The sequence below is a fragment of the Oxyura jamaicensis genome, chromosome 4, assembly GCF_011077185.1.
Source record: "Oxyura jamaicensis isolate SHBP4307 breed ruddy duck chromosome 4, BPBGC_Ojam_1.0, whole genome shotgun sequence".
Classification (NCBI taxonomy): Eukaryota; Metazoa; Chordata; class Aves; order Anseriformes; family Anatidae; genus Oxyura; species Oxyura jamaicensis.
Window position 1 is genome coordinate 78062672 of NC_048896.1, and position 18540 is coordinate 78081211.

Sequence of the window (18540 nt, forward strand, 5' to 3'; positions counted from 1 at the left end):
GTGAATACTGGGCTCAAGCAATCAGCAGCAAATTAAGGTTTAAACCAACTTATTTTTTTGTTCACAGTAAAGGCGCTGTAGGGTCTTGTTAGTTACATGTTGCTGAGTAGGAACATTGAAATGTTGGAGAAATGAAATAAAAAGCGGTATAAATGTCATTTAGGAATTTTAAATGTAATTTTCTTTTCTTGTTCTGCAAACAATTATTCACAGCTCATAGATCTAGTACACTTAGACTGAACACTTCATTGAAAATCTCATCTCTTCAGAAAACCCATATCCATTCTGATAAGGTTCAGTTCACTAATTTTTGCTTCTTTTTTTTTTTTATTATTATGCCCTGTTTTTAAGACTGAGAATTCATGGAGCAATAAAGCAAAGAGCATTTGTCAACAGCAAAAGCCACAAAGACGTCCCTGCTCTGAACTTCTCAAATATCTGACTACAAACGATGACCCTCCTCAGACCAAACCAGCAGAGAACAGGAACAGCAGCAAAGAGAAATGCACCTCCAAAAGGAAGCCCCATCTGCAGTCTCAGACAAATCACCTGCAAGGTAGGTGTTGGAGCTCAGAAAACAGCTTTGGTATTGGAGGGAAGCTGACATGCAGTGCTTGTGAATACCCTCAATACGCTTTCTGTTCTTTGGATTAGTTTTGTAAATCCAGCATCTCTTCTGTTTAGAGACAGTTTTAAAGCAGTATAATGAAGTTAAAATTGGTTAGATACATTTAACTTTCAAACAGTTGTACTCCTGCCTCTGTCGCCTCCAACCTCAGAAAAGGAACCTCAGAAAAAATAAGTTTAACAAATCCTACATATTAATATACCGAGCTAGCTGGAGATATTTATTCACAGAGTACTATACCACTAAGAAATCATTATACCCCTAAACAAGCTGGGCAGGTCAGTTCATTAGTGAGCTTCTTTCTTTTTGCCAGCGTAAAACTGAAGGCATTGTTAACCTGCCACATCGTCCTTAAGAGACAATAAATAGTGCTCTCACTGCTACAGAATAAGCAATAAATGTGTCATTCCTGTTACAGCTGGAATGCTGGTTTGTAATTTTATTTTGTAAATAGTTGGAAGTTTAGCTGCCATCCTGATCTTTCCCTCTCTTTTTAGATTTTTTATGGCCCAAACTAAACACTTGTGTTGACTTTTAGTACCCTCTGATGCATAAAGAGCTGGGATATATTACAAGTAGCTTCTATGGCAGAGATGCAAGAACTTAAAGACCCCTCTTCTGCGTTCTCTCCCCTCCTTCCCTGCCTGTTTTCCCAAGATAAAGGAAAGCTGTAAAAGCTTATGAGCCCAAAGGGAGCTTATTTAAAGTTACTCTTACTTTAAAATACATCTGTGGATATACTGGCCATCTAGGAGGCCAGATACCTACCTCAGCCACATCGGTGCAAATCCTGGATGGCTCCCCTGAATTCAGTGCAAGTTACCCAGCTACAGCAGAGATCAGGATATGACCCAATATGTGTTGTTCTGGGATTTTTAAAGTGGTAATTGTAAACTGCATGTGTTTATTTTATTTTATTTTATTTTATTCCTCTCACTCCCTCCCCCTGCTTTTTCAGCTTCCATCAAATCTATTCTTTCACTCTTCATCAAGAGGTATAAGAAAGCTTAATAAAATAATCTTCCCTTCCCATCATTAAATACCCTTCTTGCTGCTGTATGTTCTGACATCCAAAGTGCAGTTCTCCCCATTATGGTTTCAAATTCTCTGAACAATATTTCTTGTACGAAAGAAGTCCAACTGCCCTTAGAGCTTCTTGGATGCCAACTGCCACTCCTTCTGGCTAGTTTCAGCAGACTGCTTCAGAAGAAAATCCAGACTGAATTGTACATCTCAAACCTGGGTCTCATACTGTGATGGTACTGGAACCAGGCACAGACCTGCCAGAGGTTACAGAGGGCTTTGCTAACGCTTCTGGGTGCAATAAGGCATATCATGTATAAGGTATCCTATACGCACATGTATGGTTTATGTAGATATGTGTGCACATGTACCTAAATACCAATTATAAAATCTTCCTGTTCAGATCAGAGCTGCATTTTTCCCCAGCTGGGGCAATTGTGCAGATTTCATGCAAAGAAAAAAGGCAAGGTGAGCCCACAACAGTGTGGGAGGAGAAGTTAGGAAAGTTCTGACAGGACATGTAGCCACCTTGCCAGTGTCTAACAGATGACTCTGACTTCAGTGGTACTGCAGATGAAATTACAGGCAGAGAGAAATAACTCTCTTTAATTCCTGCAGTTTAATTTACAGGCTTCTGAAATGTTTTTTTCATCAAATTTGTCTCATATACCAATATATGACTTCAATATCAATGGATCTGCATATAATACAAATATAAGAATATAGTGCTTTCAGCTTGGACAATCAATTCATGCAGAATTGACCTTGAAAATTTAACTGGTATTCACAGACATGCAATCTTTTGTTCATACATTTAATCAAATGTACAAAAAAAAAAAGGCTCCATTTTAAAAAATAATCAGGGTCTGATATTTTCTTTCAAAGTTGGTGAGAGCTCACAAAAGATAAGTCAAGCAATATTTTCCTTTAGGGTTACTGTTGCAAACATATTGCAAACCCACAGGAATGTCCACAAACCCATTCATGCTAAAGATCATTTGTAGTTTTGCGTTGAAATTTGCCCATGAGGAAATTTAGTTCTTTTGAACCTGTATGTTTTCAATTTACAGGGACAAGCAAATTCATGTAAACACTTTTTAATACAAATAAAATACCACAATAGAACTTGAAACTCTAACAAACAGGCACCACAGAAAACAATATTGTCTTGGCAAAGTAATTATCAGTGGCTATAAGTGAGGATGAATCCTTTGCAGGAGCAGGGTTTGGTCAAGCCCTTACCCAGCAATAAGAAAAATTAAGGGTGTTTTGGTATATGAATTTCTCAGTGGGAAGGCTCAATGATCTCTGCCTTAAATAAATACATTGGAGTGTGAGATAATGCCTTGATACTGTGCCTCAGTGCTTCAGATTTTATATGTATCCTGATTTGCCTCTTTATATGAGAGCTAGAGATGCTTTTTAAAGGCTTAAATAGCTCTTAAACATACAACTTTCTTAGAAAGCCTAAGCTGGGTAAGGTTATGTAGATTTTATCCTCTAAAACACAGTGGGAACGTTTTACAAACTTCTTCCTGAGCCTTACAGCAAGATCTATGCTTTTTAAGCCAGTTTTACCTCTAGGTAGCCACTGGCAACAGTCACAAACATTAGTATCATAGGTATATATAAAACGCACACTACGATACATTCAGTCTTATAGAATCCTTTTTATGCGTGAGTCAGTGGCAGCGCTGGATCAGACAAGTAACCCATTTTGGTGCATTTCCTCACTTTGGCAGTGACTTCTGAGGAAGGTGAACCTAAGGTGAACACCTGAGTTTCCATTTCTAACTTTCATATGGGGAGGAGGAGAAACAATATTCAGCTCTTGAGAATTGAGTTAATTTTTAAAAAATGTAATATTACTCCAGGAATGCTCTAGAGCTTATAAAAGTAATCAATTTGCATATAAAATCCTTTAATGTTGATGGGAGCTCCAAGCCTGGAATGAATACGAAATATGCAGTAGTGACACTCTGGACAAAAGATCTGCAGTGCAGGAGTATTCAAGGGGAACATTTTGTCTTAAGTAATTAATTTGCAGAAGAGATCCCCTGCTGTTTTTCTTGGTACAATGCTCTCTGTGTTTAAGCATCAATCTAACTTCTGAAAAGTAAAATTTGCAAGTAATATTATTTTCAAATTTAAAACATTTTTCTGGCAATTAAAAGAATCTTAGTTGTATTAAAATATCCTAGTTTTTGGCCTGCTTTGAGAAAATACAAGCTTGCATGAATAAAAGCTACAAAGACTTGTATTTTTATGGCTACAGCTTTGCTTTTGCGTATGTAGGGATTGTAGTGCTGAGAGCGTCAGCCCCATTTTTAACCATCTGTGGCTGTATCCATGGCTTGTCATAGTCTGCAGGGTAATTTGGACTATAGCAAGTTGGACTCTGGCCTCATAGAAACAACCTATTCTCAGTGCTATATATAAAATTGTACGTTGTAGAAGTAAAATTAACTGAATATTCATAACATTCTGTTACATTGTAGTTATTCTGCTGCTCTTGTTTCCAAATAAAAAGTGGACTGTAGTCTAAATTAAATCTAAGAGAAAATAACATTTTCATAGCGCATCCTGTAGATTTATTCATGTTTTCTTACATGTACTGCTCTCCTTCTGAAAGGTTCTTGGCATTTGGGCTGTGTGCTGTATTTCCAAGGTACAGTAATTGATGTAAATCATTGTTGAAATTTAGGTGCCCTTTTGGTACTGGTGATAAGGAATCAGGATGAGTCTCCTTACTTATCTAAGATACACAAAAATGGCTATTGAACTATCACAGCTCAGCCCTAACTGACTAATAGGGGATTTCAGCACCAAAATAAAAGACCTTTTTTTTTAGTATACGTTATGGAGTGCTTAAATATTCCATAATCATTTTATTCTTTCCCTTTAGCCAAACCAACAAGTTTATCACTTCCGTTGACGCCCGAGTCACCAAAGTAAGTACTAAAAAGTGCAAACATTTATAAAAGGGAGGGGGTGTTAATACATTTTGGCTACAGCAACTCCATTTCAGCTTGTTTTTATAAATGTGCCCTGTCTTCCAGTGATCCCAAGGGTTCCCCATTTGAGAACAAGACTATTGAACAAACCTTAAGTGTGGAACTCTCTGGAACTGCAGGTGAGACATGGGGAGGGTTAGCTTTTTCTTTAAGCATGGTTTGTTTGTGTGCTTGATCATTTTAATATATAACACGTATACTGAGATCTTACAGAGATCTCCAGCAGATTAATTTCAGTGCAGTTTAGCTTTGACTTTTTATCCAGTTACCTGAGAAGGAATGTATTTGAAAATATGGCTCCAAATCTGCACGAGAGAGCATAATTTCTGGAAAAATATGAATGAAACCATTTATCTGTTGTACTTCCCCATTTCCCCATAGATTTGTGTACTGCCGAGCACCATCTTTCAAAGACAAACCCCACAGCAGAGTGTAATAGATGTTACAGATGGAAAAGTTATGTCATCCAGTCTGTCTCCAGGCCAGTCTAGGGCTGTACGTGACTGCATGTTTGAGTGCTTTGTCAATTCTAGATTAATATGTCACAAACAACAGCTTTCTCCTTTACCACTGAAAAACTATTCCATAGCTTAAAGGTATTTTTTTTTTAAATTGATACTCATTTTATGTTCTTACTTTCTCTTTATATCTCCCATTAGCACACCTTACACCACCTCTCTTCTATCCTCTTCCTTTCATATCCTTCGTGTTTGGGCCTTTCGAAGATGTGTAGACTTCTTATCATATGCAGCTTCAGTTGATGCTTCAGCTGTTAAACTCACTTAATTCATCTGCTTGTACCACAAAAGTCAATTCCCTCAGACCTCAGATATATTTTATTGCTTTCCTCTGACCATTTTTTGCCTCTTTTCCTGAAGTGTCCAGAACTGAGCACAAGAGCACATGTTGAGCTCCAGTCGAGCTACTACCAAGATTGTTTCCTTTCTCGGTTTCGTAATACTGCAAAGGAGTGCATTTCTTACAGGAGTATGCCTAGGGGTAACAGTGGATACCAGATTATGTGATCTCTGACATTCTGGAGGGCATTGCGAGGTAGATCTTCAGGTACTGTGCATCAGCTTGAGGCCCCCCTCAGTTACTGGCAGCTTTACACAAGAGCAGGCCCAAGCCCTAGGTTTGTTTATGTCGTTTGGGCTGTTGCTTTCACCTCCCTACAACCATTGTGTCACTTTTTCAGAAATTTCTTCATTATTTCAGCATGAAAACATGCACGCTTTCCTCCGACATGTCCTGAAATTCTGGAGTCTTACTCATTTCTCCCATGAAAAAATAAAGCATGCTCGCAACACACCTTCCTTTTGCAAAACTGATACAAAAATGGCAAAATTCACTGTATGCAGCAGGATAATCCCATTCAATGCCAACAGGCCTGAAGCATGGAGAAGCCTCTTTTGTCATTACTGGAAAGCAAATCTGCATGAGGATGCCTGTTTCTAAGCACGGTGGTGAGTCAGTGCTTAGTGCTACCAAGTGGAAGGGGCAGATGAGGTAACAACAGCAGAGAGTTCGTGCAGCAGCACAAGTCACTGAAGAGAGCAGTGCTTTCTTCCAGCCAGAAAGGCAGCAGCCTGCACACCTGACTGGACAGAAATTGAGAGCCAATCTGACCCCTTGACACTCCTCTAGTACTGGCTTAATAACAGCAACAGAAACGGTCCCGGTGTTAGTGAATTCATTCCACTCTGTCTGCTGCACACAGAGGGGGCAATGAAACAACTTTGTGGCTGTTTTAGTTAATATAACCAGGAGAACTTACACATTAAAAAATGCATCAGAAGCTGTGAAATAGCACAAGTGGATGAGTATGTGAACAGGAACATTGTAATATGAAAATATGAAATTATTCCTTCTGGAAATATACACAATCTAGCTAGAAAATTAACTGATGATAGTCAAGGAGAACAAGAAAGAGCTGGTGGAGCACATGTGGGCAGGGAACTTGGGCAGTGTTCACAAGCAGTGCAGAGCACAGTGGCTGTTGGGCTTCATGTTGCACTGCCTCTGTTCTTCACAATACCTGGTGAGGAGGTTTCAGGAGATTGCATTTCATCACTTGACAGCTGTATTAATGTCTGCCTTCTCGTATACATAGATTTTATTTTTATATTCATATAAGTATATAAATCTGTAAAAAGATGAGTGGTTGTGCATGTCTTACTCTAAGCCATTTATTTGTATTGCAGCGGTGTCTTGTGTCATGAGTCTACTTGTGCTGGAAGCAGACAAGTACATAACAGAAACAAGCTCTAGTACTGAAGAGCTTACAGTATATGCGAGTAAATCACGGCACAGTTGGGACCCACTTCAGTAAAAAAAAAAAAAAAAAAAAAAAAACACCAAAAAAAAAACAGTGGCAGTAGTGATTAATAATACCTTGGAGTTCTTTAGTGAGACCCTGGCAACTCCAAATTATATCCAGATAACCACATTGCTCATTGTCCTTATACAGGGCAGCTCGCACTGTACAAGCACTATTTATTATAATTTAAATAGGAGTTGCCTTGATCTCACTGCCGAATTGAAAAGACCATTAGTAGTGCTGCTCGCACTATCGAAGCACGAAGTATTTTAATATAAATAGCAGCTCCCTTGATCTCTCTGCTGAAAACAACATTGGTTCCTTCACTGATGAATTAACTATAGAGTAGAAAAATAAATAAATAAAAACATTTCCTGCACAAGGCATCAATCTTCGTCACACATACATTTTGGATTCACATATCTAAAGTCAAACTGAAGTTGTTCTCTTGCCAGAGCTATATTTTGTTTTAGAATGGATTTGTTAGTACTCGTGAATGTAACTTTGTCCTCCCTAAAACTGTCAAAACATGTATTTGTCAAATTACAGGGAACAAATATTTCCTAGTGCTTTCAAAGGAAACCATGTGTAAGAATGTAAGAATTCTTTGAATGCACTTTAAGTGGCCTATGATAGAGGAATAAGTCCATTGCTATCTAAAATCACAACCCCTGCAGCTGGTTTCTAGTGTTATTCTGTGGAAAATGGATCAGAACATCATGACATGGAGATTATGATAATGTAGTGGGTAAAATTTCAGCGTATGGTGAGCCTTACTATGAATCAGAGGCTCAGGAGAGGTTCTTCTACCTTTTTTTTCCATAGCTAGCTGCATTTCAAACACTCTGCTAAGAGACTGGAACCTCTGTGATGTCTTCCCAGAACATGGGACATTTTTGTGTTACTGTAGGACCTCTTTTCTCTTTGGTACCAGTCAAGTTGAGGGGGCACCTGCAGACACAGGCACTAGGAGGATGATTCACCCTCTGGAGGTGACTGTGTTTCCCCTGAGAAATGGGGGCTGCCCACTGAACTTCTAAATGCCAGAAGTTAGATGGCGTGCCTTCTAAGAGTTTGAAGTTCACCCCTCTCAGTTCTTTCAATGCCTTTTTAAACTTTCACTCCTAAATACTCAAAGCCATCATATAAATGCATGAGGTGAGTTGACATGCTTAAGGCTTTAATGCCATACAAGCAGCAATCGATAACTGGAAGGCTATTTCCACCCTCCCACTAAGAAACAGGTGATTTAGTGAGAAGTCTCTCATTTGCACACAGATCCTTGTAATTTACCTGAACATAAAACTCTGGTCTTTCTTGGGTGCTAATTTTTTTTTTCTCCAAAAATATGGTGGAAAAGGCTATATGAACACAATCAGCTTGAATAGTGATTTGGAATTCATGAGCATCCTTGTGGATACTTAAACCCTGTTATTTGCCCACCTCTAGATCTGCTACCTCTTAGTTGTCAGAACAAATACTTAAGATCTATCATATAAGAACTTGTTTGACCTCAGAATGATTTCTGATGAAATGAGAGATGCAGAGAGTTGTGTGGGGAAATAAAATCTAGTAAATTATTAGATATTTTCAAGGGTCTGTATTAATCCTTTGCAGCACTGACAACAAGATTAAACTGAATACTCAACAAGCATGTAGTTTTTTATTATATGATGGCTATTTAATTTTATTATATTTTCCTAGCTTGTGCAATCTTGTGCCACACAAACGCTCCTCTGATTTTTTTTTACTCTATTGAGCTGTTACCTTGTGTTCTGTGTTTTAAGTGGCCTTAAACAGTGTTTCCCTTGACAATCCATTTTCAAACTTTAAAGGTATAAAAGAATTTATTTTCAACACCTCTCAAAAGCCCAGTGCAAGTGTATAAAGGTTGAACGGCTGGCTGCGTTCCCCAGAAGACACTAATTCTCATCCCCCCCACCAAAGCACAACAAGCATCATCAAATGTTTAAATGCTAACAGTTACAGTAGAGTTGTAGAAAGATTGGTGTCTTTCTAAAACAGCATTGCAAATGAGTCCTAAAAAGTCAAGATGTCACATTTTATGCAAATGCACTCCCCTAATTTCTGATTATCGACCTAGCTGAACTAAATGAGTTAGTAAGGTGTGTTTTTTTTCAGCACAGTTTTGGTATGCATCACAAGTATTTGCACTCCCCCTGAGACTTTATTGAAAGAAGTCGCTCGGCCAAGGTAGTGGAGTTGGCATACGTGCAAACACCTTTTGTTGCACAGGCACGGGGAGGACGGTGCTGGTTGGCAGCAGTGTTCACAAATTGATAGACGCTATTTTCAAGCACAAAATCACTGAGCGGGTTCATGGTATATAGACAGAGCAAGGCAAAGTGCAAACGTACCATTTACAGAAGCCATTCAATTAAAGAAAAGTCCCTACAAAGAAAATGGTTTTATAGCATGTCATGAAAAAATACTTGCCTTTTACTTTAAAAAGAAAAAAGACTGTTTAAGGGGGATGATTGTAGAGTATGTACCACTTCTAACAGATTTGCTGTGCAGAAGTACATAAGTGTGAGTGATGTAGAGGTACTTGTTTATTATAGAGCACATTTCAATGCAGTAATCATAAATATTGCTAAGGTTGTGCTCTGTTGAAATATGACCTACATACTCTTGATTGTTTGTGTTACGTGATTTGTCTGACACCCATTACATTCTGGGTAATGGCAGCCATTTGTTGCTGTGCACAGCAGGCTCTTTTGACAAAAGAAAATAGGCAGCAATAAAAAAGCTATAGTCTGAATTACATTCTGCACAGTGCTGCACTGCTGAGAGTTTGTGCAAGTGTGTTAACAATGCTCTGAACTGCCTCTTGTCAGCCTTCAGCCTGTAATGGCCATCTGTCCTTCCATAAATCTGTCAAAACCTGCTAAGTTCAAGAGAGAGCACAGAATATACCTTGTACTGTCAATACTAAAATGCACACTTTCATGGAAAAATCATCTTGTATGAAATAACCCAAAGGTTATAGAATATTGTAGCACTTGATTTAGGATCACGGCCTGAAGTGAAGATTACCAGTGATTAGTGTACAGATGAGCAAAAGTGACACTGATGAGCAAGTTGTGCCGCCACGTCATTTGCTCAAAGTTCACATTTTGGACACTGATCACGGGACATGCTGAAGGTAGGCTCTGTAGCACTGACTTAAACAAGGGCTAATTCAAAACTTCACTTCCCCCTCCATCCCCCTGTGGAAGTTTGTTCACAAGTTAAATGAACATTTTCTAGCTTCTAGCTGTTCATACTTGCTCGGGCACTTCCTGCTTCTGATGAAAACCAGGAAAAGAGCCAAAATGCCATGAGGAAGTCCTTTCTTAGGATGTCCCCAGCACAGTTTTGCCAGCAAAAGAAGTGCCAGTAAATTTGGCTCACTCTGTACTTTTGGAAGGTCTTGTTGTTGTTTTTCCCCCTCTAAAGACTGTTGGACTCTCATTGGGCTTCTGGAGATCATTGTGCTCTGTGTATAGCTTGCTTGCTGCCAGGGCTAGCTTTAAAGAAGTGGGAATGGAAACAATATTTTATTTTGGATATTGGATTATCTCTGGGGTTTCTTGTCCTGAAATTTACAAGTGTGCAGATGTTCACTGTGGAGTGGTTGAATTTTATAAGAAAGCAACAAAGAGGGGCTGGAATTAATATTCTCTTATTTCATTCTTTCTTTAAAACTGCATCTGAAAATTCAGTCAGTAACCCCAGGACTTCTCATAGGTTGTATAATTGCATAATTGAAAGTGCCAGTTCTAGGTTTTTATTTAGAAAACAATCCCTGCTTACTCAAATCTTTGTTGAATATGACCATGAATTTTTAATCCAGGAATGATTTTTGAAGAATTTTGAAGAGGACTGCTCACATTTTGCCAAAAATTAATTTGGTAGTAAAAAATATTTATTGATAAGGTCGATAAGGTGTGAAATCTATACTGCTTACTCAAGTGAATTTTTGGGAAGGAAATGAAAACTGAGGAATCAAATTAAAGGAAATATTTGGTGACTTTGCATAAAACTGTTTCAGTTTCAAACTTGCATTTGAAGTAACTAGAGTTACAGCATCTTTGTTTCAGTGTCTCTGACTTTGGTGGCATTGGTCTTCACATAGCCATGGGTGGCTCATAACCATTTTTTCCAAGTGTTCAGACAAAATCAGTCTTCTTTCTCACATCAAGTATTCATGTCTTAGTACTACTATCTTCTTTTTTCTAGAACAAATTCATTGCAGCTAATGCAATGGGACTCCCAGTCTCCATTTATGATCCGTAGGGAGCACTATGCATTAATAGACACTTTTCTTCTTTACAACAAAACACTATAAAACATGTTCCATATGCATTGATCTGCTGAGCTCCATTCTATGGATAAAAATACAAAACAAAACTCTGTAGCCATGTTTGAAATACACATTTCCTGGAAGTGTCTGCACTCTCTTTTCATTCTTGCTAAGGAAATAATGGAAAGATCATTGCCTGTCTTAGAAAAAGAAATCTTGGACAGCACTGTCCCCCAGAGTGTTTAAGGATGAACTGGATAATCTAGGACAACTCCCTAATCTCAGTTCCTAACTTAGGAAAATACATATGTATTCATTTAATTTTAAGCATATATAATTCTAAATTACATTAGGACAGATATAATGTCAGAATTGCAATTCTTTCAATCAGACAGAAGCAAGTTTTTAAAATGCAGCACAAAAGGTACCTTTCTGAAGAGTAATAACAATTTCCTGAACAGTGGCTGGAGTTACTTTGCACAGGTGTCCTGGGTTATCCTTTAAAAAGTCTAAAGAATTTTTATGATTTTTACAGGAATTGTTGAGACATATTCTACCCTTAGAAAAACAATTGGAAAATGTCACTTTGGTTCCCAGGTTTTACTAGAGTGGGCTGTTGACCTTCCTGCAATTTCATTTCACCATAGTGAAGTAATGTACTGTAGTTATGTGAAAAATCATGGTAGTTAGCGATGTTGTTAGTCTTGAAATACTTATCTGTTTCACTTCTTCTCTCTACTTCGTGACTTCCACTAATATTTAGTTGTAAGTGCAGTGGTTCATTACAGTTGTAGTAGCCCTATTGTTCACTTTGGTTTCAGTTGCAGAACCACATTTCATGCAAAATGTATTAGTTATGCTTACAAGAATGTATTATACATACATTAGCAATGGTTTACTAAGTTAATGAACTGTGGAGACAAAGAGTCATTGCAGTCAAGTGGTAGAGTTGCTGTACTTCCTTGCATTCGAGTTCTGTGTACCACAGGTTGCTTTGGTAGCACACATTTATTTTTCTTGGACTTCATTTTATTCGGGTTTTTGTCTGCTAATTTCTGTAGGTTTTTGATAGTGCCAGTCTTTTGACTTCTCATTTTTATATCAAAATCTTTTTGATTTTTATCAAAAAAAAAGTCTTTTGATACTTATCTCTTGATCTTTTCTGTCAGAATCTACAGAGAAAGAGGCGGATGTCATGGAGGAAGAGGAGGGGCAGAAATAATGTTGAAGATTAATGGCAATGTATTAGTATTGTTGCTATTGTTGTCAGAGAACTTTGGTGTCTCAAAACCTATATGCCCTTGCTCCCAGTAACAGTTGTATTATATTAAGTTGACAAAGAATGGGTCTTGCTTTTTAACCTATTGTAATGTGTATGCCTTGTTAATGAACTTTGTGTGCTTTGAAATATTCTATTCCTCCTTCTTCTTTTTTCCCTTAGGCCTAACTCCACCTACAACCCCTCCTCATAAAGCCAACCAGGATAATCCTTTTAGGACTTCACCTAAGCCGAAGTCATCATGCAAGACTGTTGTACCACCTTCAAAAAAGCCCCGCTATAGTGAGTCTTCCAGTTCTCAAGGAAACAACCCGATCAAGAAGGGTCCAGAACAGTCTGAGCTGTATGCACAGCTTAGCAAGACTACAGTACTGTCCAGTGGACATGAGGAGAGAAAGACAAAACGGCCCAGTTTGCGGCTGTTTGGTGACCATGACTACTGTCAATCTGTGAATTCAAAATCAGAAATACACATTAAAATATCCCAGGAACTTCAGGACTCCAGACAACTAGAATTTAAGGATTCTTCACCTGGGTGGCAGTGTCAGATTTGTTCTTCTTTAGAACAAGACCAGTATTTCAAGAAAGAGACTTTACAGACAAGTAAGCAGGGATCCCTCGGTAATAACAGAAAACAGCTCCAAGACCAGGAAATTCGGGCTGAACTGAATAAGCATTTTGGTCACCCCAGCCAAGCTGTTTTTGATGAAGAAGCAGATAAGACCAGTGAACTAAGGGACAGTGATTACAGTAATGAACAATTTTCCAAACTACCTATGTTTATAAATTCAGGACTAGCAATGGATGGTCTCTTTGATGACAGTGAAGATGAAAGTGATAAACTATGCTACCCTTGGGATGGGACACAAGCCTATTCATTATTTGATATATCGCCTTCTTGCTCTTCTTTTAACTCTCCATGCAGAGATTCAGTGTCTCCACCCAAATCCTTATTTTCTCAAAGATCCCAAAGGACACGCTCTAGATCAAGGTCCTTTCCTCAACGCAGGTCTTGTTCCCGTTCTCCATATTCCCGATCGAGATCAAGGTCGCCCTGTAGTAGATCCTCTTCAAGGTATGGTGCAACAAATTCATATATCATCATTGTATGTAGTAAGAAGGAAAACAGAAAAAACAGAGTGACGTGAAGGAAAGAAATTTAGAAAAAGAAATAACTTAATCCAGTGCAACTCTTTTTATTGCCCCTGAGCTGAATAGCTCTGAAGGTTACAGGATTGCTACAGAAACACTTGTTACCATTATCCTTTGAATTTGCCAAATTTACCCTTTCTGAGTGGAGCCAGTCAGGTCAGAGGCAGAGCAATTGGTGAGAGATGTACACAACTAACCTTTCCCATTATCTGCAAGCTGCCCGGTGGCAATCTAGCTGCAGTCCCTATCAGATGAAGTTGACAGTGGCTGATTCTGCTCTGTGTTAGCCTCAATAAGGAACATTACAGAAGGGGGCAAAATCACTTCAGGCCCCTTAGTTGACTAGGAGATCACAAACTGTCACTGGAAATTTTCACTGGTAGAGTAGAAGAAATTCTAAGTTCAGGTAAGAGGTAGCTGAGGAGAAGATGGTGTAAATAGATTCAAAGTGAATGACAGAGGTAAATGTTTTTCTTCCTGCAGATCTTGTCACTGTTATGAGTCCAGCCACTGCAGACACCGAGCATACAGAAGTTCTCCCTTACGTGCAAGATCGCGATCCAGATCACCGTACAGTCGCAGACCCAGGTAGTGCATTTTGTGCACATTTCATTTGCTTTTCAGTGTTGTCAAGAGATAATGAAGCATTCCAGAAATTATGTTACTAAATTTACATTAACAAATGCAGGTACTTGATTTAATGACTAAGTTATGTTTCCTAGATATGACAGCTATGAGGAATATCAGCATGAAAGGCTGAAGAGGGAAGAATACCGCAAAGAGTATGAAAAACGGGAATCTGAAAGGGCCAAACAAAGAGAGAGACAGAGGCAGAAAGCAATTGTAAGCACTGTGAAGATAACTTTCATTTTGAAATAGGTTTCTGTTTCTTTTTGTAGATTTCTAAAGCTAGAACTGAGACTTTATTTTCATTCTTCTTTATAATGAAACAAAATACAAAAATATGCATATGTGTATTTCTTAGCATTTTGAACTTTAGGCAAATATGTGTTTTCATAAGTTTTTGTTTGCTTGTACACTACTAATTTTTTCAGGTTCTGTAAATTGCAACTCTCCAAGTTACTCATCAGGAAAAAAAAAGGATTTTCTAGAAAAAGGTTTCATCCCAGACAAAAAAGAATTAAATGTGACCCAGCCTATTCCTTATACAGATCTATCAGTGAACCTACAGCTTATACTATATACGTCACTTACCAGAGTGCCAGTAGTCAATGTCTAGTTTCTATATTTCTGTTTTTTTTTTGTGTGTTCTTTATGGAAGCAATATAAAGAGTCAGCCAGCTTACATACTGATCGCTCAACATTTGTAGTTGCTGTAATTGTCTATACAGAGGGTATAAATAACAGAATTTGAAACTGAGGTCCAAAGGCATGATTTATTTTTTCTTTTCTGTCTATGACACAGTTATTTCTAAATTATTTTTACCAAAATAAATAGTCAGAATAAGTGACACAGTTTTAAAATGTCACTTAATACTGGCCCTTTCATAATGAATATATGTTATTTAATTATTTTGTTCATCAATGTTCTATATGAAATGACTGAAAATACCTGAGGCCCATGGGAGCATCAGCAACTCCCATGGCTGTTGTAGCAGTATCACAGAAGAATGGCTACTAAATGTACAGGTGGCTTTTGCCCCGTTTTAGTTCCCTATTGGCAACTGCACAATGGTTTTGATAAATTGGGAGCTGCTGTAAGTCTGAATTCCCCTTGTTAAGACCTTTTGGTGGGCTCCCTTTACTGCTGCTCTGGCCATCCTCTTACTCCTGCATGAACTGGTGCAGACTGGGATACTTCATCTTTGTTTCCACATTTCCTCTTAGTATTCTATCCAAAGCTGACAAAATGAATAGTCTCTTCCCAATGCCTTTAGTGGACTTCGTAGTAAAAAGGTGATATGCCACACACTCTGCAGCATTTCTACAAATACACCAACAGAGATGGAAGTGCACAGAGGTTGACAGAGACTTGTGTAGTCTATGGCAACAAGAAGTTCAGCAAGGGAATAGGCACCTTTAGTTTGTAAGTTTGTCTCTGCTACTGTCGTTCTTAGTGCGCTTGATCAAACGATTTCTCTTTTCTCTGCATCAGGTGTCCTGTCTACAAAATGTGTGTGATACCTATATTTTGTAAAGCATAAAATATAGTGTCATAACATGTTCTGATCTAAAACTCAGGAAAGGCAATGGAAGGATTTTGCATGGCTTCAGAAAGGGCTATATTTAAGTCAATTGTTGCTGTTAGTTTTAAAATATCTAGCTTCCATCTGCTTAGAGATGAACTCCTAGCAATAGTAACTTTCACTGGCTGTTCTCTCTTAGATCTAAGACAAATTAGATATTCAAGTAGACCTCTGTCTTGGATGTATCTCACTACGTTTCAATTACTGTACATTACTGGTATAAATAAATCTGAATCATGCTGAAAAGTAGAAAATTTGATTTACTTTAAAACAGCAAATGTTTGGCTATTAGCTGATCAAGAAAAAGGTAGGAAAGAAAAGAAACATTTAAAGCTATAGATATGCTGCACCATAACTTCCTCTATGTTAAGAATTTTAGGCTCCTCTAAACCAAGGATGAATTTATTTTCTCTTCTAAAGTGAGCATTGTCATGTTAATTAACTTCATTAATGAAATTGTGTATTAATAAACATAAATAAATTAGAACTGAAATGGTCTAGTGGGGTGGCAAATCATATATTTATAAAATATCAATAAATAGAACTCAGAAAAAACTTGAAATCCAATCACCTGTGTAAGAGCTGCATGAGATGTAGATGAAGTTGTACTGACTCCTTTCTCCAAAGTCTATCAGCACTTTTACTTTAAAAATCTGTATTGAATCATGCCAGTTTATTCCCTGTGCAAATAAATGTGGGTTAGGAGACATCAGAGAAAGGGAAGACTTGATCCCATGAAATCAGTGATGAAATGTGTACTAATTTAACAAAGGTGCAATTTGTGTCTAGCATTCTCTGTCCCCTTTCTTACTCCTTTTAGTTATGGACCTCTTCTGTGCCTCTCTTTTCTTTCTTGAGGTGTTCATCTCATTTACTGTTCAGCCGCAAGAATCCCTTCTCTCTTTCCTTGAATTCTTTCTACAGTTCAATAAGTTCAGATTTCCATAAATTCTGCATTGGAGATATTTTTCCTTTCTTTCTAGCTCATCCTCATGCTGCAAGAACTGATTCAAGACCACATACCTCCGAATACTGTTAACAGATCACCCCAGGGTTTGGTCAGTACTAATGCCCCAGGTGTAGTTACACAGGGCAGGTGGCTTTTCATCTTGAGAAGCACCATGCTAAGATCTCAGGAGTTAGTTTTAGAAAAGATGCACAAAGCGAAGGGAACAGAAATCATGACTGAACTAAAAGCCGTCAGGCAGGTCTTATTGGTTCAATATCTAGAATTAGTCTCAATGTGACAACAAGAGTGTGAAACCGAGAAAAAAGAAATGAGAAAAAAATTCACATATTTTAATCTGTCAAAACCATATGTGTAGCAGTGCCCTCTGATTGTGCAAGCAGCTTGTATTTTGGCAGATGCGAAGGCATGTTGGCAGACTGCTGGAGAGGCTTGTTTTAGAAGCCTGTGTTCATGCTACCAGGCAAAGGCGTGTTTAAATGGCTGCCCGTTCAGTCGTGCACACAACACATTTGCTGCAGTCGCTTCAGATCAGCTGAAAGCCTGGGCTAGCATTTCCCTGAATGGATTCCTGAAGTAATATCTAGACTTGCAGCTATATGACTTCAAGGGGTTCTGTGACATTTTTCTCTTCTTTCTTTTCTTCTCTGTCCTCCCTTTCCCAGTGATTGGAAATTCAGTGTCTTTTCTGTGGACTAGGGTCTTAATTTTTAACAGTCACCTGAAAAATATGTCATTACTTCAATATGTCACAAGTCATTTCTGAGTTAGAAAGTCAGAATACTTTTACCATTCATTTATTTATATTTTTGGTCGTGATGCTAATGGAACAGATTTTCGCATAATTAAGTTTGTTGATGTCACTTGTTTCACTGGGTCCCCATTTCATTTTAGAATGGGTGCTCATCGGAGAGAAGGCCGGTCTGCCACCAAGACTCACTTAATAGTGCTAACCAGGTCATAGCAGAGACACACTCATTCATCACAAAACTCCAGAAACAACTGCAGGACAGGACTCTGGGCTTTGTAGAAATTGGGATCCAACCTGTAGCCAAGGCAGATCACAGTGATTTGCCAAGAAGACTGAGAACTGTTTTTTTCTTCCTATACACCCCAGGAAATTTCTGAGGTATGCAGGCTTTTGCTGCAGCAGCTCATTAGACCATGCAGCAAATATTTTCCAAGGCATGGCTTCAGAAATACAGTTAACACATTTCAATTCTGGAGTCTGACAAGCAGGCAACAATGCTTGAGTGAAGTTAGTGGGTTAGTAGCAATTTCAGGAGAGGTTACAGTGAGTGCTGTAACTCACCAAAGGACTGCAACAGCTCAGTGGTGTAGGGTCTGTGAGCACTGGGAGCAGAGCTCAGCAAGCCTGAAAGCACAGCAGAACTGCAAGGCTGGTGGAGCACACCCAGAGCGCTCCTGGGGCACTGAAGCCCTTTGGTTAAAGGAGTTTTGGGTTCCCCATTGAAGTGGTGCATCAGGGCTGGAAGGTTAGGCTCTGACCCACAGCCTGAGGTATTGAACCTGTGCTGCTCTGCCACTATGGCCATGCTACTGACTTACTGTCCCATCCTCCCGATAGCTTCATTTACTGCGGGGACTGGCTGCTGCCAGGAGGTATAACAAAATCCGCTTTTA

The 18540-nt window shown here is 38.6% G+C and overlaps 1 protein-coding gene across 4 annotated transcripts in view; it reads left to right on the plus strand.

Moving 5' to 3' along the window:
- The window catches only part of PPARGC1A (PPARG coactivator 1 alpha), a 361421-nt gene that overhangs the window by 327289 nt on the left and 15592 nt on the right, over positions 1-18540 (plus strand). For all 4 annotated transcript variants that reach the window (XM_035324741.1, XM_035324744.1, XM_035324742.1 and 1 more), the window contains 6 exons: positions 352-556; positions 4557-4602; positions 4711-4784; positions 12733-13645; positions 14206-14310; positions 14445-14565. In XM_035324741.1, coding sequence (XP_035180632.1) covers positions 352-556; positions 4557-4602; positions 4711-4784; positions 12733-13645; positions 14206-14310; positions 14445-14565 — 1464 coding nt within the window. The remainder of the gene's footprint in view (positions 1-351; positions 557-4556; positions 4603-4710; positions 4785-12732; positions 13646-14205; positions 14311-14444; positions 14566-18540) is intronic.